The sequence below is a fragment of the Carassius auratus genome, chromosome 7, assembly GCF_003368295.1.
Source record: "Carassius auratus strain Wakin chromosome 7, ASM336829v1, whole genome shotgun sequence".
Classification (NCBI taxonomy): Eukaryota; Metazoa; Chordata; class Actinopteri; order Cypriniformes; family Cyprinidae; genus Carassius; species Carassius auratus.
This window is the reverse complement of record NC_039249.1, coordinates 12339903-12364573: the sequence shown is the minus strand read 5'-3', so window position 1 is coordinate 12364573 and position 24671 is coordinate 12339903. Positions and strand designations below refer to the sequence as shown.

General features: G+C 36.6%; 1 protein-coding gene across 10 annotated transcripts in view; it reads right to left on the bottom strand.

The window, feature by feature from the left end:
* The window catches only part of tjp1a (tight junction protein 1a), a 103169-nt gene that overhangs the window by 41409 nt on the left and 37089 nt on the right, over positions 1-24671 (bottom strand). The window contains exon 1 of one of the 10 annotated variants that reach the window (XM_026267372.1): positions 15234-15690. The exons of the other annotated variants lie outside the window; for them this stretch is intronic. Within the exon in view, the coding sequence (XP_026123157.1) occupies positions 15234-15260 (27 nt within the window). The 5' untranslated portion in view covers positions 15261-15690. Of the gene's footprint in view, positions 1-15233; positions 15691-24671 lie in introns of those variants that run through there. 10 annotated transcript variants of the gene reach the window in all.

Below are 24671 nucleotides of genomic sequence, written 5' to 3'. Positions count from 1 at the left end.
ACTGAGATCACCACTATTAAATTCCTATGATTAATAACCCAGGATTGAGCAAAGAGCCATCTATGACGATCAGTTCACTTAATTGCTATTATTTAATCCTTTGTTTCTGGGACATGCCACCATCCTCTTCCACTGCAGTTGAGATCACATGATCAGGGACAACATGAAGCATTACAGCTGTAGATCTAGTAAAAAAAAAAAAAAGTCAAGGTATGCTGGTTAGCATTACTCATTAGCATCTGAAGGTAGTCGTCATTACACCACCATCTGGTGCTAAAAAGCATCTTCTCCACCGAAGGTCATTTAAAAGTAGCTTTGATAATATTTAATTAAATTACTATAGATGTTTTAACATTCGATTCTTTTTAAAGAGCTGAAACATGTAAAAAAAAAAACAATGAAACAAAAACTATACAAATGTGATGGCATCAGCATCGTCAGGTCACTGACACAATAGTACTTTGATTCCACGAAATCCTCTAAATATAGATGTTTAGATATTTGTACATCCTTTTGCAATTTGCTGATGTAATCCTAAATAAAGCATAGCTTCTCTAACCTATATTCACAATGATGGGTCAGCAGGATTATTTTCCGTTCTCCTGTGTTATTTTTAAAACATGCTAAGGTCACATGATCATTCCATATTTTTTTCTCTTTTCCCTCACAATCTGCTTTGGTCCCTGGGCTGTGCCCTGAAAAAGCTTTACAAATGCTCTCTCTCTCTCTTCAAACAGCCACTAGCTTAAACAGGCACACACTCATAACACACTGGCATGCATACACACAGCCCAAATCCATCTTAAACACAGTAATCCTTTAACAGTTGGATTCAGAGGAGCTCTGTGCATCTGTTCTACAGACCTATGATTCTCTGTGCTGTTGGCTTCCTGTTCAGTGTGCTAATGATATAAAATATCATGCCAACAACAGTGTTAAAATTTATGAAATGTGTAAAAATGTCTAACATAAAAAAGAGAAATTACTAATACACGATATATATATATATATATATATATATATATATATATATATATATATGTATATATATATATGCAAAGACTTCAACACAGATCACATTTCAAGCCATTTACTTCTGAAAAGCTGTTTTCCAGAGAAACAGGAAGGTTAAGCTTATGCAAATCTCAGAGTATACGTGACCCACAATTCCTTGTACATAGCTACCAATGTGCCAAAAAGCAAAGTGATCAATCCTATAAAAAGGTTTACAGCCCGACTGATATATCGTTTTGTTGATTTCATCAGCTGATATGAGCCTCTTGCAGTTATATCGGTATCGGCAAATATGCTGCAGATATGCCGCCAATATGCTTTTTATTAATTTTTTTTTTTTTTTTACATAACATACAACAGCGATGAAATGCTTCTAAATTATGTAATTACTTAGTCTGTCCAGCAGTGCTCCTTTGTTTGCTACTGGTGACCCAGGTCAGTGCAATGATGCACGAATGAGCTCAAAAGTTAGTTTTGCATATTGATATGATGAATGGATGGTTTGTTTTCTTTTACATGTGCTCAGGGTTTGCTAGCACAAACAACACTTAGACTGTATTTCTGATTAAATAAAGCAGTAACTGATGTCATAAAATCATGAGTATGTTTTGATTGAAAGGTCAGAAGTTATAGCTTACATGAATAAAGAAAAATTACAAACATGACACTTGTAAATTATATATATTATATTTGAGTCAGTGGGAAGGACAGAAAATGGGCAGATTGTTAGGATTGAATGCATGTCTTTTAGAATTATGGACTGCAGTGGCTTCTCTCTTGTGTTTTACTTGGTGAAGGTTAAGAGAATCAGCTGAAAATGGCAGAATGGGAGATTGAATAATGATTGTCCTTGTTCACTCTCTCATAGTCTTTTAAAAATTCACACCTTTGTCATCTTTATATGATCTCATAGTCCTTATTAGAGCCTGAATAATATGTTCTACCAGCGATACCGATATTAGGGAGGAAAAAAACCCATATCGATATATTGGCCGATATTCTTTGTTTATATTATAGTACAGCACCAGTCAAAAGTTTGGACTCACTTCTCCAAACTTTTGACTGGTACTGTATATAGAATAACCCTAACCCTAACCCTAACACATTTTTAGCAATTATTTAACAAATATATGTAAAAACATGTAAATGCCTCCATTACATATTTTTGTAACATCATTAAGTGTTTGAATACCATATTGGATTGATAATTGCTAAAAATGTGTTTCTGTATATATTCTGTTTATGTATATACTGTATTCTATATACAGTACCAGTCAAAAGTTTGGAGAAGTGAGTCCAAACTTTTGACTGGTGCTGTACTATAATATAAACAAAGAATATCGGCCAATATATCGATATGGGTTTTTTGACTCCCTAATATCGGTATCGCTGGTAGAACATATTATTCAGGCTCTAATAAGGACTATGAGATCATATAAAGATGACAAAGGTGTGAATTTTTAAAAGACTATGAGAGAGTGAACAAGGACAATCATTATTCAATCTCCCATTCTGCAGTTTTCAGCTGATTCTCTTAACCTTCACCAAGTAAAACACAAGAGAGAAGCCACTGCAGTCCATAATTCTAAAAGACTTGCATTAAATCCTAACAATCTGCCCATTTTCTGTCCTACCCACTGACTGGGCTCAAATAGTTCATGTAGGTATCTCAGTTCTGGCCTTAGAGACATTGAGACACTGTTTCAAAGGCAGTACAGTAGGTAGGTGACTTTGGCAGTAGGTTAAAAGGCATGGTTTGTGAAAAATAATTCATCATTTACTCACCCACATGTAATTCCTATCCTGTATGAGTCATTTTCTTTTGTAGAACATTAGAAGATATTTTGGGAAATATTTCTGTTTTGTCCAAACAAGTGGAAATCATTGGGCACAAAAACAGTTTGGTAACCAGCATGTTTTGTAATCCACTGAAGAAGGTCATAAAGGTTTGCAATAACATGAGCAGGAATAAATTACTATATATATATATATATATATATATATATATATATATATATATATATATATATATATATATATATATATTGTAATTTTGGATGAGCAATCTCTTAAATGTGCTGCTTCAGATTTTCAGAGTCAAAACGAAGCGTTATTGCACCCAAACAATAAAAATGATATCATGATCAATAGCAAAGTGGAAACAAACTAGCAGAGATTTATCATAATAACCACATGATGCCAAGGGGGAGAAAATGAGAGTCAGACAGAGAAAGACGTCTAATCTGGTTAAGCAGTTCTTGACAATCAAAGTCTAAAAATAGCTTATGGCAGCCATGAATGAGCGGGAGAAAGAGAAAGAGAGCGAGACAGTAAACAGAAAGACTGGTCTAAGGGATGGGGGTTGCTGCCACTGCTCTGTCGTGCTTCAGAAGCTTTCGAATGCAAGCATGCAGGATCATCACTGTCAGCCAATCAGAAGCGGAACGGCATGTCAGCAGTGTCCTCATGATGTCATAATAGTAAGCGTAACCATGGCGACTTTATCTGCTTCTCTTGCTGACTCCCAGTGGATGAAGCACCCTTCAGATGCAGCATTCCAAGGCAGGACGGCATCAAGACACATCCGAATTCAAATTCTGCTTTACGACTGTCCCCGGAGAAACCTTCTTCTGATCAAATTTTGAATGCAGCATAGATGTATCCTACAACCCTGTGCATTCCATTTCATGACAGTTGAGCTAAAAAAATAAGGATGGCGTCTGAAAGTTGACTTTGGTGGTCAGTTTGTGTGTAAATGTGCATTTCTTACAAACCTTTTATGCACTTTTGATGTTATTTCTAGTGAGAAATCAGTATTATAGTAAATAAATATTTGTTTAGTTATCACCAAAACTCAATATATTTTGTTATGGATCATGTTGTAGATGAGGTGCCTTCATGCAGAAATGCTGCCTGCAAAGTCATTGCCTCATACGGCAGCGAGGCAGGTTTCGGATACAGCCCTAGTGTGTGTCAGAATTTCCGGAGCTATACAATACAAGTTTGCGGCAGTATAGGGACATTGTGAAAAAAGCTGTGTCATAAGCCCTTTTCACACTGCACGTTGGACCCAGAAAAAAGCTGGAACATTGCCGGGTCGCCTTCTGTGTGAAAGCAAAAATGTCCCAGGATTGATTCTGGGATTGATTCCACATCAGGGACCTAGTAACATTGCCAGACTCGGAAAGAATGCTGTGTGAACAGAAGCCAGAACTAATATCGTAAAGAGTGTGTCGTAGTGATGACGCACGTTATCGCGTGACTCTTTTATCAGGTATTTTGAAGGCAGATCAACGTTCACTACGAAAAAAATATGTGCAAACTGTAATGAAGCAGAGATCAGTTAGTTCCTCACTTTTCGCACTGAAGCGGAGATCGTTCGCCAGCTTCAGTGAAAGTTAACGTGCCTAGCGTTTTCGACTCGATCATTACACATCACATCCTGATGTCACGTGTCTTTATGGGACCTTTACTGGTTGTGTGTCACCGCTAACACAGATTCCGGGTAATCACTGGCAGTGTGAAAGTGCAAAATCAGCGCATTCAGCATCCTGTCTGAAAGGACCATAAAATGCTATGCAAAATAACATAGCACTTTATTTTATTTCAGAGGAGTTTTTTTTCTACTCATTCTGTTGCACATTTGACTATTATATTGAAGTTCAGTGTTTTGGTACTTGAAAAATTAATGTTTCAAGATACTTTAAAATATACACTGTGTATGTGCATGCTTTTTTTCTCACATGCAAAGAGAGAGACCAAGCGAGAGATTCTTACATATCATGCAGAATTGACAAGCTACATGTAATACAACTTTGTTGTAGTCTTTGTTTTGCTTTGGTACCGAAATTGGTACCGAGAACTGTGGATTTTCACTGGTATCGGTACCGAATACTGAACTTTTGGTACCGTGACAACACTACAGTGCATTAATTTAGAACTAGTGTAATTTTTTATCTTTATTTTTTAAATGAGTACATTACAATAGAATGAGTAGACTACATTATTATTTATGGGCTTAAAAACAAGATGCAAACAATCAGAATATTGGACATTACAATAACAGCAATGAAAAAAAAAAATGTGGACAAACCATGAACTCTTGTTCAGTACGAATGCTGTATGCTGCAATATGAGCAGTCATTTATTCTGTCATCAACCTGGTACATATATGGATACATTAGATACATTTATATACATATCCATATATAGTATATTAGTCTGGTGAATAAACTAAAAACGATGTACTATAGCGATTCAATCGCCAAGGTGTCCGTAGAGGGTTGCCTGTGCACTAGGATTAAAATGTTAATCTCCACCACGCTTCTCTTATCTCCACCACGCTTCTCTCTCTTAAGGTCCTCAGAGCATGAAAAGGCCAGTAACCCCTAACATACAAGTACAGAACAGTGAACTCCATCTCACATCTCATGTGTCTGACATCTTAAGGTTTCCTGACTTGCATAATAACCTAATATTTTAGGTAGATCCACCAGCACTTTAGAGTCTCACTGTACACAAAGTGCGAGATCATGAGTTCAAAAAAAAAAAAAAACTTGAAACTGCATATGAAATCCTCATGAACTACAGTCTAAAATTTCCATGAGTAACTCAGTTCTCACCACTAACTGCTATGTTTAAACAAGCAAGACCGTCTGATAAAACCTTCTTTTTCCTAACATTCAACCATTCAGCATTGAACATGCCCACTGACCCTTTACTGCCACCATGTTTTACGGGGACCCTTATAGCAAGGTCATCTGAACTCAACCAAACACCTCTGAGCTGACAGCACAGAAGGAAAAAAGTCACAACAGCACATAAGCTCTTCAAGTACGTCTTCTTTACTCGCTAAAGTGTAGGACTTCACCTCTACAGCCAACAACCTCCTAGTTCAAAGCATAATGGTAAAGATGTATGCATTAACTGAATTATCTCTCTCTCACTGTGACTCAAACACACACACATTTTATTTTAAGTTTGCAGTGGTAAAGTGCTGGCAGGTCAGAAACGATAACCAGGCCTTGCCACAGGGGTTTTTAAATCAGCGCTGCACTGACCCAATGAACAGTCACAGAGTTATCTGCCCAGCACACACACACACACACACACACACACACACACACACACACACACAATCCCACAGAGCAGGAATGTGCTGATAACAAGCCAAGGCCCTTCACACTCTCTTTCTCTTTCATTCTCTCTGACAGAATTGTGATGATATTTGCTTAAAAACCTTTTTTAATTATTAAATGTTTACAATTTGGAGTTAAAATACTTAATAGAACAAAGCCATCATATAATATCATATATATATCATATATATCAAAGCCAACAATCCTAAAAAAAATAAAAGCTTAATGTTTATGTTATAATGCCATCAATAATTAATCAAAAGTAAAATAAAAACTTAACCTTTAGTAAGATAGACTAAATCTGAACAGTTCCCTTTGAAGTTATGTTTGCTGGTCTTGTTCATCTCTGCTTTAGAATTTTTTATACATTCTTAGTGTTTTGTTTTTTGACTGACTAAAAAGTGTTGACAGTCAAATTTTTGATTTGGTAAGATGTTTTTGAAGGACCCACTAGATAAAACAGCAAAAAAAAAAAAAAGCTGAATTACTTTAGCAGCCATTACTCAGTTTTCAGTGTCGCATGATCTTCATTCTAATATGCTGATATTGAAAATTGCTGCTCAGGAAACATTTCTTCTCATCATCGATGCTGAAAACAGTTGTGCTGCTCAATATTTTTGTGGAAACCATGATTCAAGTTTTTTTGATGAATAAAATGTATTTGAAATACTTTTCAGTAACATTATAAATGCCTTTACTGTCACTGGTCAATTTAATGCATTCTTACTGAATAAACGCATTGATTTCTTTAAAAGGAAAAAATTATATTACCGACCCAAACATTTGAACAGGAGTAAATGATGAAAAAAACTGAAAACAAAGTCATAAAGTTAAGTCTGTCTACAGGGGGAAGTTTATTTATTAGATGTGTTGCTGTGCAATGTCCATGTTCTTAGCTCTGAGCTAACAAACGGAAACAAGGCTGTTCCCACATCTGAATTCCACAGCCGGAATTCCACATACACAAGTACTATGATGTGTAACTGTACAACAACAGCCTCATTCAGCAGGGAGTCCTTTTTTCAGGGTGTGTATCAGAGAGAGAGAGAGAGAGAGAGAGAGAGTATCAGAGAGAGAGAGAGAGAGTGAAAGAAAGAGAAATAAAATAAGGACAGGGGTAGGGATGCTCCTTTCGATTAATTTTCCTGACCGACAACCGCCGCTCGTTAATCGATTATTAACCGTTAACTGATAAGATTATAATATTGAATTGGCATTAAATACAAATAAGATTGACGCGTATCTGTGACCCTTTAAAAAAATACAAACATTTTTTTTATATATAAAAGGGTTTATTTTAACGTGCAAACAGCAGCAGCATACAGAACCGGTTTCAGTTAAAATTTCCACGCACCTGCAGCATTTCTGACAATGAGAGAAAAATAGAATAAAAAATTTACAAATAAAAAACGCAATAGGCCTACACTAAATATATTTTTTAAACTTAAATAATTAACAAATTAAGATGACAAAGAGAAAACACTGAATCCCTTTGAATGAAGCTTTCAAAAACCGGGATTTTTTTCGTTAGACTAAGATTTTTCGTTAAATAAAAATAGCAGCCCTACCTCAACTCCTTGTCTAATTTTTATTTAAAAAAAGCAACATATCAATGTGATGTGGGGTCAGTCTGGAGCGCAGCTTGTTGACAGTTAGACCCGCGGTAGAAAGCACCCTCTCCGATGGGACCGTTGTACCGGGAATACACAGGTAACGTCTCGCTAGTGGCCAGCTTCGGGAAGCGCCTTTCATTTGCTTTCCACCAGTCAAGATGATTAATATCCAGAGAAGGAGGATCATCTCTCATATAGATGTCAACCTCTGCTTCTGGATAATCAGTGCGTTATCTTCTCAGATCACCGTGCATCGCATCTTCTCCCTGATAACATGGAGGGCAGTGTTTGTTGCCCTTCATCACTCGAAGCGCGTGGGTGTTTGCTTTGTAAATCGTACTTGTGCTACTGCTGTATTTTAATACGGCGCCGCATAATTTACAGGTAACATCGTCGCCCTTTCTGTTAAAATGATCCCACACAGTGCTTCTTTTCGCTCGCTTCATTTTGCTTCCCTTGCTCGGGTGCCGACGCGCTCCGTGAGTTAATAAATATAAGCTATATAGTAGGCTATTTTATTTGTAAACCATGCAGCAAAAAAAAAAAAAAAAAAAAAAAAAAAACTTAAAAAAACGTTTTAAACCGTTTAACTGATAGTATTAATCGGTCAAAATGTTTACTTTCGGTTAACGGTTAAACGGTCAATATGAGCATCCCTAGACAGGGGCAAAATGATGAGTGAGAGGGATAAATAGAACACCTTGTTTCTGCTTCTATCCCAGACCCACAGAAACAACAGTCACCCTGGACAGGCCTGCCACCCGAGGGTACGTGACCAGTCTCACTCAAAGGAATTCCCAAGCCCTTACAGGTGACAATTAGATAGAGAGCCAGAGAGTAACTGAACAGAAACTGATTATCTTAAACCAAGAACTGCAAACATCTGAGGCCAGGGATGGCATAATTCCTTTAACACAAAAAGTTAATGAAGTCTGTCTCAACATCTAGTGTCTAGACTGAAGCAAACCAAAATGACTCTCACTATAATCAACTATAAGCTGTGCAAAGTGGAAGGACTGATGTGGCTGGAAAAGACAAAAAAAAAAAAAGGCATTATTTATTTATGGATACCACATGTGAATATAATTATATAATGTTAAATGGGGCTGTCAAAATGACTGAAAAATTTTGAATTTTCTACTTAAATATTATATTATTTATTTAAATATTATTAATATATTATTTATTAAATATTATATTAAATTAAAACAAGAGGGCGCATCACACAAAATATGCACGTTTCTTCAAAATGTGATAAAATAACTAAAAAAAAGTGCATCATGTTTAAAATGTTTATAAACCATATATAAATAATAAAGTTGCTAAAACAATTAGAAAAAAAAAAACCTGGCACCATGCGTGTATGTATAGTTTAATACAAAGGACCGAACACCAATCACAAAGAGCAGGATACTTTCTGAAACGCTGATATCCCTCTACAAAAAGTGATAAATGCGTTCTGAGTGAAAGTCTTGGTTTCTGTTTTGACGTAAACAACATCTTCTTCACACTGATGCTCTCGTTTTCCGCAATATATTAAATGAACAAGGTAGTAGCACAGCATCTAGTGGGTTCAATAGGCTAACAAAAGCATAAAAATGCAATGACACTTACATCATTTTCACATTTCATGCACCACTGATAACGTCACAGACCTAAAATTTGCAAATGTGGATTTTCTTTTTTTTTTATTCAACGAATATTTGAATTTTTTTATTTTTTTTGCAGCCCTAATGTTAAATGAAAACTAGTTTGCTGTGGTGTAAATATGCTGAAATATTAATTTTCCATTTTAAAATATACCTTCAAAACCAGGAGTAAAGTCTTATTATTTAACTTATAAAGTCTTAAATTTTATTTCTGGCAGGTTCTGCAAGTTACCTGATTTATTCAGCTCTCAAATCAATGGAAACAAAAGCTTGTTCAGTAGAGCTATACCAGATTTCAGTGTTTGAAACAAGCAGAACTTTAGATTCAAGCCAAAATCTATTAATTTATGTTGAAATAAACAAGACCCTCTTACAATATCTAAAATAGTGATAAAGCTTTAATTAAAATAGCTCAAGAGAAGTTGAAAGTCTAAGAACTCTTGAACTGCTGCTTAAAGCTTATGGGGCGCAGCAACAGTGAGGAAATTGCTCAAGCGTTATCTTCAAAACAGCCTTCTAGAGTTTCCCAACTTCATAAACACAAGAGTAAATCTCAGCTAACCTGCTTTGAGCTGTGGACACAGCAAAGCTGAGGTCAGAGGACCTGGGTCTGAGAAAACAGGCCTAATGGAAAGCTGGACCGACAACAGACCAAGAAAAAAAACACAAACCGACTTTAGTAAGAGAGTTTTTACAAGATGTGATGTGAGTTTTCGTGTGGCAGTGAGCTAGTCAGCTCTAGTATCTTCACAAGAGTGATTGCTCTTTTTCAGAGTGCTGCACTCACATAAAAGCCACAAAATCTCTAATCCACCGAGTCATACACACCAACCAATCCTCCAAACGAAGACCATCATTATCCCAACACTCTCACACACTCTATCCTCACAAACACACCAAATCTAGCAGCAATCACTATCATTATGCATATGCAATACAATAATAACAGACCATTATCAAAAAAATACAGCCATCACAGTCTTAGAGGTAAATAAACTCTGTGAGGTCTGTAATCTCTTCAAACTCAGTCTGCATTTAGTCATTGCTTAAACAACAATTATACAGGGGCAATACTGTTGAAAATAATCTACCTTATCAATGTGACTAACTCCCCAGATCTGCTCAGAATAGACAGAGCTAGACATGGGCATCACCTGTTTGAAATATTCAGCCAGTTCAAGCTGAGGTAACATGAAGGAATTTGGCATGCTGAGTGTGCGTCTGGGTCACTGTAGCCCACAATCTCCTGTAGGGCTCTGTATTATCATGGTTGAGAGAAGGCGGCTCACTAAAACTCGACATGTGATTCAGATTATAGATGTTGTTTTTTTTTGTATGTGCCCCATTCTTTCAGCCAGATTGGTGTGTATCAAGTAGCACTGCTAGATGTGATGGAAAATGTTAAAGTTAAAGGGATGAAATTATGATAAATCCAATCCTTGATCTTAGGGATAAAACAGTTTGACTTACTATATAAAGAAAATGCCAGTTTCAAAACTCCAGTATAAGCCCCAGTATAACATAGATCACTTTTTTAAACCAAGCACAAAAAAAGATTTGTTCCATACATGCACAGCTCACAGACGCTAGATAGATGAACAAATTAAGAAATGATGGACAACATTTACATACAAACAACTGATGCATGGTGTAGTTTGGAGAAAGTAGAATAGATGCTCAAACACCACATAAATAAACAATAAATTATGGGACGGTCTACCAAACCATTCTGACTCCATGTAGCACCTACAGCTCTGCAAATCTGTTGGATGGATTCAAATGTTAAAAACGTGTCATTAAAATGAACAGTAACCCAGTGAATACTCAACGAAGAGACATGAGAGACATATCTATATGAACGCCCCCAAAACCTCCTAGACTTCAGAGGGTATGAACAACAAACCAGTAAAGTGCTTGGATTCATTTATCAAGCTAATCAGTAAAAAAAGCAAATCCTGTAACAGTTGTGGGATCAAGTCACCATTTGGTACTGATCACATCTGTTTGTTCTTGAGTAGAAAACTTCTTGTTAAACTGGACTGTCTCACTCTCACACCCTTCTCTGTAGTATCTGACTTTCTGTATTGACAGTGACACCATGCCATATTCTTTTCTTTGAGTTAATAACCAGTCTATGCTAAGGGGGGAAATATTAATTAAATCTAGAGGGAACTAAATCTAATGTCCTATTTGAATGTAAATGAAGGTGTTTAATATGGAACTGTACATAAAGCCTTGATCACCTGTCTGTCTGTCCCATGCACAAAATACAAGATCATTATTTGTATTAATACTATAAATAGGCCCCTCAAGCTTGTATTCATAGTCAAAGCAGAAAGAGAGAGAGAGAGAAAGCTTGTGTACTACGCTTCTGTTCTGGAGAGGTTATGTTAATTACTGCTGGAGCCTCTGGCCCTCATTGAGAGCTTGCAGAATAGGTTTTTTAATCATCAGAGGACAAACACATCTCCACTTTACTGCTGTACCAGACATATAAGAAGGAAAAAATAAGTTATGCACTTTCAATTTCCTCTGTTGGTAAGAGGAATGTTCGTTTCTTTATCTAGATCTGTTTTTGCCACAGACAAAAATTTGAAGATAATGTAATGTGCTGTTTCCAGAGTCCTGTGTGGTGCTCAGAGACAGTCAGACTCAAGTGTGCCTGTGTTGTTGGAAAGCTTGAGCCGTTCCCATAGTGAGCAACAGCACTGGACTCCTGGTGCAGCTCCACCATAGGACCTATATTGCTGCCTCACCTCTCTTATTCTTTTGTTACCAGTTATGATAGATGTTTTATGATTTATGAGTGATGGATGTGGGTGTAGAAGTATATATATATATATATATATATATATATATATATATATATATATATATAGGTGATGGTCCACTTGGCTGTGTCATTTTCACATTTCTACTTAGTTTAATGCTGAGCTAATGGGGACTTCATTAGGCTACTGTCACCCACTATTAGCCCACCCGCCTCAGTCTTCCCCACTGGGCTTTCAGTGTTCTGGAACTGTCTGAGGCAGCCTGTACAAAACTTAAATCTTCACTGCATGTGACAGGAGAAAGCAGAAGTGTACGTGTGATCCTCTGCATGTGTCATCCCTGCAGTTTCTGTATAGTAGCCAGTAAGTTTGTAGAAAATTAAGAGTGGGCCAGTACTCAGCGGGGCAGCTGTAGCAGAACGTCAGCCAGCCGCACCAGAGAGAAGAGTTTACCTGAACTTCAATTGAATATTAATCTGTACCTCACATTAAACTATGGAATGACTTTAGAACACATTAAATAAATTGCACGAAAACTCTATTCGCTTGTTAAGTCTGAAGTCACATAGCAGCGCTTCAGTGTCCAAACGCTCCATCAGTTACCACGAGAAAACAACAAAAAGGTGCTAATATAAACTCACAATGTTATAGAATACTAGCGAAAAAGTTTTAATCTTAACCTTTAACTCCATACCGGAATCCCATATAGCCAGACAATGAAAATATAAAAAAAATATATAAAAATGATTTGTGTTTGGGACGCTGTGAGCACAGAGACTGTAGTGTATACCGTAAGTTTTAAAGTGTTTAGCTTAAATTATTTATATGAATAAACAGTGCTCATAAACGGCTGCTGAGGTCGTATTCTCAAGTGAAGCGAGTTGATGCTTGGACCCGGAAACAGCGCTTAACAGCCGAATTGTGCTTTATAATGTTTTTTGGCTTTCACGGGGCTTAATAATAACAAAGAATAGTATACGCACAGTATCGAATCTGGATCAGTCTCGTCTGACCGATATCACGATCAGCAGAAAATGGCAGTATCGAACCGATACCGATACTGAATATAGGATCGGCGCATCCCTAGTGGAAAATCGCCATAAGTTGTCTTTAGGCTTGAGTCACAGGTCACTCATTGTAATATCTGGTCTGCTCTGGAACTATTCAGTGATTTTTAAAGAACAAACAGTCCCAAAATAAGTATAGAGTACAGTCCTTTCCCCCTTCTCCAAAAGACCAAATGAAAACGCAATCATCTACATTAAGTCTTCATATTTAAAACTAGGAGACAAAACAAAATACAGCAGATAGAGCAGAGACAGCACAATGTCTCCCAGAGAAAACAAGGACACAGGGGAGGTTGAGCAAAACTTTAGGACACAAAAACAAGGTCACCCAGAGAGATCCACACCTTAAACAGACATGATACAAATTTCCACCTGGAAAAATAAAGATGTGCCTTCTCAAGCATGTCTTGTTATCTTGTTGGATTATTTTGGGATACAAAGTAAAAATAACTACATTATCTGATTATTAAAAATAGCAACTATTAATACGAAGGACTTTCTACATCAAAAATAAAGCGAATACTATTCTAGTACTATTTTACAGTAATTTAAATATATTAAATATATTTAATATAGTTTAAAAGCTTAGGTCAGTAAGATTTAAAAGACAAGATAAAAGAAGAAAAGACAATGCAACAAAATATTTATTTTTTAAATAAATGTTGTTCTTGGAAATAATGTCGTCTCAAATAAATGTATCATGTATTGTATCATGTATAGATGTACTGACAGACAGACAGACAGACAGACAGACAGATAGATAGATAGATAGATAGATAGATAGATAGATAGATAGATAGATGCATTTAATGCTAAATGTATATAATGTCAATGGTGTAAATTGATACAATGTCAATACACACCATGGCATTACATCATCACGCAACCATTTCATCAAGAGAAACTCACCAAACCTGAATGACTGTATGTGCAGTACACATTCCTGTGTTTTCATATGCTTCTCACACAGTACAGTGGAAGAGGAAGCCCACTCAAGATCAGCATAAACACATACATAAACAATGTGCACCATTGTACTTCGTGAGCCACCTTACACACGTAACCTTCACAAAAACGACTTCTCTGCAAACTCTAGCTGATACAGAACCACAAAACCTCGGCTCGTTCTGGTCAGGTCTGTGTGTGTGTAAATGCCTTATAGTGTAAACAATCCCAAAACGAATATGCAGACTGAATATAATACAATAACTGTACCAAATCTCGTACATAATTTGAGGCATTTATCTGCATTTGCACAGGCCCGAGTAGTAGTTTCCTGCACCTGCAAAATCCTGCCCACATTATTCAGACAAACGAAGACTATTTTGAGCTTGAGATTTCCCTGTGTGCGCATTATTGACTATCCCGAGAGAACGTTGGTCTACAATTTTGAGTAACGCGAAAAAAAATAGTTCCTATAATTAAAGTGCAGTAATTTTCACACCTCTTTGACTTTTACAAGTCTTGGCATTTCAGTGCCATTTATAATCAACAGGTAAGTTACATCACGAGTCTCCTCAAGCTTCGATTTGAACGCGTTTTAAATGTCCAAGAATCTTAAAGGGACAGTTCACGCAAAATGTACTCGTATTGTTTGTGCGTGCAATGTTGCAATGAGATGTCAGAATGGCAGTATGGGTCACCATTCAAATTCATCACACCTTTTCTTCGTGCAATGAAAATGATTTGTGAACTGAAGCTGTCATTTTCCCTTTTTGTTCCATTGAAGCTAAAAACTTGTAACGTTACATGTTTAAAATGACATGGGAAAAGGTAAAGGATGATTTAACTTTTCGGTTGAACCGATCTTTCGGTTGAACTGTCTCTTTAAGATTCTGCCTTTCGCGTGGATTACAAGGAAAATGGGATACAGTCGTGTGGAGAATGAGTCTTTTCCGACATGTATCGCTCCTTAAATGGGCCAGGACTCGTATCCCGTCTAATTCTTTTGAAAAGTACCTTTAGTAAAGTAATTTCCTACCTTATTTATTGCAGCCTTGGCAGACATTTTGATATCTTGCTGGCTCCCGGTGTAGCAAGTTTACTGTTGTTGAATATCACTTCACCCAAAACAAAATATTCCTCCTTCGTCCTGCCCAGCAGCCGCCACAGCGCCGGGCAAAGCGGGTTTACTTCTTCTGACCGGCCAAAGACATGTCAACACAACTGAAATCCAGCAGTCCAAAGTTCATCATCTATTATTGCGCGTTAAACACGCACAAACTTCAGAAGCTACGCGAATACCTTGCTTATAGTCTCTTTCTCTTTTTAATAAAGTGAAAAACAACAATGAATCAAGAAAACCTTGCTGTCCTAAAGTCGACCGCGCCACGAAGTTCAATAATATCGATGCGAACCGTCCCACAGTGGCAGAAGTTTCAAAACAGATGAGCTCGAGCCTCGCTTCTCTCCTCTCCCAGCAACAATCATGACATGTCTGACTGGAATGGACCATTGCAGTCCTGCGGGGGTGGTTGGGTGGAAACCGGGACAGTGTGGGCTGTATAACCACAATCACAGAAATATAATTTTAACTCTTTATGTGTATGCAGCTGTTTAGTGTGTTAGTGTCGCGTGTTATGTAATAAATGTGTGGTTATTTTACATCAAACGATAAATGCAACAATAAAAACTAAAGTTACGCCCCCGTGCCTGACCTATTTGTTTTGACCAGGGAGCGGATGGGATGGAGAGAGGGAAGCAAGGTGAAGTGGAATCAGAGTTGTTGCTCCCTGCTTTTCTGTTGGTAGTCGATTAAAAGTTTAAGTAGGAGAAATAAGGAGTTTCTATGTTTTAACGTAAAAAAAATCAAATAAAATAATCTCACAAAACAAGTAAAAATTAATTTGTTGGACTGTTAAAACACATTTTTAATTAACCAGCCATTCCAAAACGTGTCAAATTAAGCTTGTTTTCTAATTTATAATAAAATTAAAATAGAAATAGAAAATAATAACTATAAAGTCTTTTTTAGTAGTTACATGTGTTCTGATTTTTGTTTAAACATTCAGTAACTTAAAAAAATGGTCTTGGAAACAAAATATGCATTCTGTTCAAAACCTAGAAAAGGCAAACTACTTATGCATTCTAATTCTTAGAATTTTTATTTATACTTCTAAGACTGTGTGTAATTTAAACTTTAGATCAAGTTTTGGTTGATAACAAACCACTCAGGAAACCTAACGGGACATAATTGCTGTAATACAGACTGCTTCCTGTGGTTTCCTGGTCCCCTCCCATAGGACAGGGCCAGAGAATGCTGTTTGTATTGTTTTAAAAGCAGCATTATGGGCTGTACTTTTTACTGTAAAATGTCAACTTATGTTTGCAACTGATAAAATAAAAGAAAAACTGCTTCTCAAAAGCACAAAATATCCCTGACTCCTTAAGAGTAATCAATCATTTGGTTGTCTTGAGGTCCCTGAAGCATTCCTTGAGTTCAGCAAACAACAGACTAAAATGGTTTAATTTACATTCATTAAGCCAACTGTCTGTAACAAAGGAAGTTAACTGTCTCTGATCTCCAGAGTCATTAAGATGGTAAAGATGTCATTTCTGAAAACAGTCGAAACTAAGGATAACAAAAGATACATTTTAACTCTGTACCACAATTTCCAAATTAGATACAGAACACACAAAAAAATAGCAAACCAATCCCTTATAAGACATGGGTTACTTTGATGCACCACTTAAGCACAGTCAAAAAAAAAAAACATGAATTGTAATCTGAGGAAACCAATTCTTACACTGTTTGAAGACACTGAACTCTAACTATGTTCTCTATTAAAAGTCCATATTGGCTAATGGTCACAAGGTCTCTGCTCGTAGATGTAATTCCACAAATACCTTGATGATTGACAGACAGGTCCAGGGGTGAGGCTAGGGATATTTTGGATTAGTCAAGCTGCTGGATAAATTCTTGTCATAAACCAGACCAGAGGGTTAAACCCAAAATAACTCAGTGTAAGAGGTCACATTCTCTCATAGCTATAGGCTTCAGGAATCATGAAAGGAGGGAGGGAGAGGAAGTGATAGGACAGAGCTATAAAACATTTAAGAAGATAAAGCGACCAATATGTTTGCCCAAAAAGCAATACAAATCCTATACATTTATTACAGAAAGACACTTAAATAAATGCTAAATATTTGCATTGGAGAATCCATGAATGACTATAACAAATTTAACTCAAAATAAACTGAAACACAAAGGACAATTTCTGCACAGGATGAACCTCAGCGACACAGAAAAAATAACACAAAGAAATAGAATGATAAATACTGCCAACGAGGACAATCGCTCAATCCTCCTCCATCGCATGTTACGATCCGCATCGACCAGCGAGGATATCAGGATATTCAGCATGCTGTTTGTTAGAACAGGCAAATCTCAAATTCCGGAAAACTTCAGAGCATCTCTTTCATGTCTTCAAAAACGCATGTAAAAGACTCAAATGTAAGTCCAAGATGGAGAGGAATGCTAACTGAAAAATGAATGGTTCTGATGGAGTGGAGACAGAGAATTAGTGACAGACAAACACGATTGAAGGCAGCTTTGTCGCGCATGGCTACCCTAAACAGCTCTCGACACGGAGCAACCTGAGGCTTCGCATCAGCCGAAGAGCTCAGGTGTGCTCATGGAAGAGCAAGCACACACACACACACACGCACACACACACACACACAAAACTCAGTAGGCTTGCCTGTCCGTAGTTAGAGTCTAATGGACAGTGAAAAGTGCAGATCACATGCTCTGCATCACCAATGCTCCTTTGAATGTTATATTTTAGAATGTAAGTGGAATGTAAACACATAAATAAAAAGCACATATGTACAGTACACATGACCTACGAAATACACATTACATTTTTTTAAATAATTTTAAAGGAATAAAATGCTAAACCAAAACAAGTTTTAGCTGTAAAATGCATTTATCATGTTAATAAATGCCAAAAATATATATGCATGCATTGTCATATAATTTACAATCAATATGAGATTAAAAAGACAATACATGTAATTTTACACTACATTATTGTTGAATGTACACGTGTACTACTACATACATGTTTAATTAATGTATGTTGCACTGCATTATTTTAGTGTTGTATGTGTTACACTGAATATATTGGTTCATGGAATGAACATAAATCCATAAATCATCTATGCAAATGCCAAAGGCCTTGTGAAATGTTGATTTACATCAATTATATACCAGCTGAAGAAGTCCAGTAGAATGAGGCACCATGGAGAAAGATAAACATAAAAAGAGCTCTGAGCTGCACCTCTGTGAGCAAAAACAACACAGGGAGGTTCGAATCTGAAGCCAGGAACTGCCAACAGACGGATCTGATTCTCTTTTATCTAGTTCTTCTCTTGGCTACACTATACTGACTTCACAATTTTCTGTATTTTCTTTTCATCTACAAAAGTTAAAGATGGTCCAACTTTTTTTGGAGAAAACCATGCTCCATGTGATCTATATAGGTGAGAGTACACTTTCAGAAAATAATGTACAAAAGCTGTTACTGGGTACACTAATATGTACCATTTAGATACTAATCTATACTTTTAAGATACTTTCATGCAGCTATTGGGGTACATAAGTTACAAAAGTGTGGCTTTCGAAATTGTACCACCACAGTGACAGCTTTTGTACTTGTATGGAAACAAGTGTAGTAGAAACACTACTAGTGTATTTAATATGTGGGGAATAGAGGAAAGGGAGAGTGCAGAAAACATTGTGAACCTCGGAGACCTGAGGGAGGGAACAGAGTAGAGGAGAAAATGGTCCAGTTTCACTGTCTGTCTTCATCTGTGCTGAATTAAAAACCAATTGACCTTATCTCGTTTCTAGAGGCTTTATTTACTCTAGACGTTCTTGCCTTTAAGTGCCTCTGGAGGTCAAGCGATGGACTCAACTAAGACCGGAGGTCCTTCTGAAAATCACTTTTAGAATCAGACTCCCAAAATGCAAACCACTAAATAAATAGTTTCAAAACTGAGATTATTTTGTCAGTAAGGCATATATGATTAGTTTTATATTCTGACATCCTTCAAACCATATAATTACATGGCATTTCCTTTCAGAAGAGATGATTGTGGAATGTTACTCTCAAAGCATCACAATTAGAGTCACGGCTAATCTTAGTTCACTGAGCCCCGAGTGACCTGTCCGTTTAAACCTGATGGTGGTCCCAAACATAGCTACTCCATACAGAAAATACCAACACACAGACCAGCCATAAATCATACATTGGCAGGAAACAAAATTGAGCTTTAGTTCATGGTGTGAGTCACAGTGGGAATGCAGCACAGAGGAGATTGTTTATTCTGAGACCCTCGATCATGGCCGCGGGAAGTGGGGGTGCTGGGGGTGCTGCAGCACCCCCTAGTGACGAGAGGGAGAGAAAAAAATTTTTTTTTAGGCCTATTAAAATATTTTGAATTTATAAATTAGAATTTATAAATTCCTTGTGAATGTTTTAGAAAATGATTTTGACACACGCAGTCTATTACGTTTATTTTGGATTTTAATTTCATATTTTGAGGCCTAATCAACACAGGTTCGGAAGTTACGTTGTCAACGTCAGGCAGGCAGGTTTGGTCGCCGAGTAACGAGGTTTCCCGCTCGTTCCATGCAGAATACATCCATCTTTGTATAATACAGCGCACCTCGACATTTGGACACCTGTAACCAGGGCACCCCGCCTGCATGTAGCTCAGGTAAGATCATTGTGCTGCCGCGCTTGTAACATTTATTTTTTTGGCAACAAGTGTGGGATCAGCTTTGACTAGCCAAGCAATAGGAAGCAGTACACTATAGTATTTTTGTAAGGTGGTGGGGATGGAGATGGAGAGTATTATTTCGTTCGTGTGTTCTTTGCGTAATGGTTGTGGAGAACTGTTAAATAACGTTTAAATAGTCAGAGATTATTTCCTTGTGGTTTGTGTAAAAAGGTTGGAGATGGAGACAGAAAGCTTTATACTGTGCGTGTGTTCTTTGCGTAATGGATGTGGAGAACTGTTCAATAAACAAATTGCTTAAATAGTCAGAGATTATTTCCTTGTGGTGTGCGTAAAAAGATTTTGGAGTTAATAGAGTTGCGTGTGAAATAAACGTGCAGTGACTCAAGCCAGCTGACCAAATCGATTGCATTGTTTTAGCGTTATTGTGAAGTTTGATTAATCTTATATTTTGTTGTAATATTATTTGTTGTATCTAAATAAGTTGCATGTATGTATAGGCTATCTGAAATTGTAATGAAAGTAATTATTTCGTTTTCTTTCGATTATTAAACTATTATTTCTGATTCTGCTTCTGCTTCAGATTAATAACGCATTGCGCATATCTGAGAACTGATGTCTGTGTGTTTCAGACCCTGGCTGGCTGTGCACTGGAGTGTATATGACAATAAAGTAGTAAATCTCAATGTATTTATTTTTTAAATGTATTTTAAATAAGCCTATAGGCTCATAGGTTTTTTGTCAAAAAAAAAAAAAAATTCACAGCACCCCCTGTTCAAAATTACTTCCCGCGGCCCTGCCCTCGATGAATGGAGCAGTGGGACACTGAAATGGTGCTTTACTCAAAATTAAAATGAGAAAACAGCTGGATTAAAAGTGCATTGCAATTACATTGTGCAACCCTTTTTAGTCAAGGTCCAGCTGACTTTCCTCAAAATTCCCAAACTTCACAGTATAACTTTACTTTTTAGAATGGTAGAGCAAGATTACAAGGCTAAATTATACATTAAAGGACATGATCAAATACAGCAACATGTTGTTAATTTAAAATGAGCCCAACCCAAAGACTATAAAAGTGAAAATTCTCTGTGTCAAAATTAAGTGTGTATATAAGGGTAAGTCTTTGAAATTTTAATTACTTCATTAGAGAATAGATTCTTTGTGACCTTCAAAACGGCAGCTTAATTGTTTGGTTCTAAAATTAGAAAATATCTGCTTTTTTTCACTCCCTCAAGTGCTGTGGTTACAGGCCAGGCTCAGCCCGGAGAGACTAGCTGTCCTCCATTCAACCCACTGGGTCATGGCCAAATGTGCATGTGCAGAGCTATTAGCCACAGCCACCGCCAGATCAACACACATACTGGTCTTATCAGTTACCAAAAAGCCTAGTTACAAAGCAGACTTCATGTAACTAGGCCCAGACCATATGAGGCTGATGCTGCTCCTTTTTTTTTCTGCCATTTAAAGAGACATTTCACCCCTTATTCACCAATAAAATAAAATAAAATAATTTGAATAAGTGGAAAGACAATATGTATTTATTTATTTAAATTAGTAATTTTTCGGTAAACTATTCCTTTAAAATGTCGGATTGAGATTTCAGAGATGGACATATGACTTGTTTAGAGTCCATTGTTTTATGGACAAAGATGGCAAACAATGCTCCTTTAATCACACAAAGACATTTATTCAGTGTTCCATGACAATCATAAATACATAGCAAACAAATAGTCCTTATTCTTCTCAGACTCCAACAGGCATTTACAGTAATGACATTAACAGGGATAGACAACAGCTTTGTTTTATTTTTGTCCAAGACAATTTTTTCTGAATTGACATGTTTATATATAGACTGTACATTCCAAAACTTTGATGAGTGGAGACAGAGCTCAGCGCACCCTGTGCTTCAATAATTCACATCACAGACTTGGTTACATCATCCTATTTATAAAATCAAAATTACTTTTATTCTATTTTATTATTTTAATAATTTCCACAAAGCTTATATTACTACTAAAAAGAAAGGCAATATCAAGGTTGACATTTTTTTCTTAATATTATCAGACAGTCGCTGTAATGCATTGACGTGATGAAGTAGATTACAGTAATTAACTTTTGATGAGGGATGACTGTTTTGCAGTTGTGAACATACAAACTGCATAATGCATGTTTCCTTTGTATAGTGCCTATTTCTAGTGTCACTCATTTCCTGGCAAATCACAAATGTGATGTGGACCGCAGAGGGATTCTAGAGAGGAAGCCAAAAATATGTTCATGTAAACATGCAAGCAAACAGATACATAATGCATGAAGCACACACTTCACTATTCATTTCCTCCCTCATCATAAAGGCAGCCATAAGAGACTAATCTCCAAATGGCAGGACCAGTATAGCTGCATATTTACATGTGCAACACACATCATAAGCATAAGCCTCAAAATACTCCTTTTACAGTCCCAGCATTGAAGTAAAGTGTGTTTCTGTTACTCACTGGTAGAAACCTGAGTGTCATTAACTAAGAGTGTTTGACAGGGAGATATAACTGTTTGTCACTGTACCTTGGGAAGAATATTCTTACAAACAGCCTCACACGGATGTGAACAAACAGCACCTGTTCACACACAATACAATTTTGCATTCCATTTTGCTGCTTTTCTATTATTTTTCTATGTAAATATGTGCTAGATGGCCTAAAAACACAGCGCTCATGTTAAAATTTCAAAACCACTTCTCTTTTTTTCTTGTGTCTCGCTATTTAAATAGGAGAACTCTATCAAGTCTAGTACACAGGAATACAAAAGGTATCTTACTGTCATAACTTCTGAAGGGGAAAAAAACTTTCTAGTGTCTATGTTTTCATGCATGCTATCAAATTAAATATAGTTGAAAGGGTTTTTGTAAAGTTGTTTGTATATTTGAAGAGTTTGCATCAAAACTGAAGTATTATTTCAGCTTTAGAGTCGGTTCACAAATTCTGGAATGAAAAATGGTCTTGAGTTTTTTTTAACTTGACACTGCATCTTAAAATACATCACTCTTGCACAGAACAAAAAAGAGGAAGAAGAGGCAAAAAGGCAGCACAATAAACATTTTCAATGAAAAACTTTTAAAAGCCAGTGTTGTGGAGTGTAAAACGCATTCTGTGAACCGAGAGCTCATGCTCTCTAAGGCAATATGACATAGGAATTATAGCTAGAATCAGCATGACATATAGAGAGGAGATTGAGTAACTTTTAGAGCTGCGCTTCAGTGAGATGAGACCAATGGCTCACTTTAACAGGTTTATGTATTGAAGTGGGAGGCTTTTCTATGAGATCAGCAGTTAAGATGTCAGATGTGTGGAGTCTTGCTTCTATAGGGGCCATAATAGGATCGCTGCAGAATGAAACCAGGCTACATGTGATAAGTTGTATTTTTATGTGCATAAAGGGTCATTTAAGCAGCACAGTGGACAATGTACATCAGTCAACAAAACTAATCCACAGCTGCTGATATAAATTTTTCTAGAATGAATGGAGGTTTATACATTAACATTAACTCCTGCATATACGTATAGCTCCAAGATAATGAATCAGATTACACAGATTGGGTTTTTCATTTTCACTGTCCTAGTTTTTAATCATTTTTGCATGGAGCCCATCACATGGCATGCAGGAAAAAAATAGTAGGCTAAATCATGTGCGCGATTTATAAATCGAGGGAACAAATTAGTAAACTGTGCACATGAATTAGCAAATCGAGGGAATGAAACAGTAATTATCTGCACGTTTTAGTACAGGGAACGAATTAGTAAATCGTGCATGTGATTAATTTATTTTTTCTTGCATTTCATGTGTAAAGATCCATATTTTTGTAAACAGATTTTTGGATGGAAAAAACTGGTTAGGCATGTTTTGAAACATTGTAGCCTGTTTAAACTGGTTTAGGCTGGTCCTTGGTCATGAGCTGGTTTATGCTGGTTATAAGCTGATCCTGAGCAGAACATGCCACTGAGCATTTGCTTTTTTTTTTGCAAAATTATAAGCAATTTGAATTATTTTGCAAAGCAACTGGTTTCAAAGTTTTGAAAAGCTTTGCTTTTCTCACGATCACTACCAGACGGACATTTGTGGCCTTTGCACCACAAAAGCAGTACATGTTCAACATTAAAAACGTCTGGGTTGGAAATCAGATATTCTCTGAGAAGGCACTTCTTTTAAGTAAGTACTTGCTTTGCTACCATTTAAATGTATGTTTTATATACATAATATAAATAAAATCTAGAAATACATCATCCGTCATATAATTTATAGCATCATTTGTGTGCGTCACTGTAAAGCTGTAAAAAGAAATAGACTTAAAAATTGTCCAAATGAAGTCCTTACTAATGCATATTACTAAATAAAAATGAAGTTTTGATATATTTACGGTATTTTCATGGATCTTTACTTAATATTCTAATGATTTTTTGGCTTAAAAGAAAAATCAATAATTTTGACCCATACAATGTATTTTTGGCTATTGCTACAAATATACCTGAGTGACTTAAGACTGGTTTTGTGGTCCTGGTGTCACATATTCAGATACAGCTCATGTTTCAAGGTCCTGCATTCTTAGCCATTCTGAGGTCATGCCCACTAACTGTTCAAGAAGTAACACACAATTAGTACTGTAACCATTGCTATCAGTAAGCAG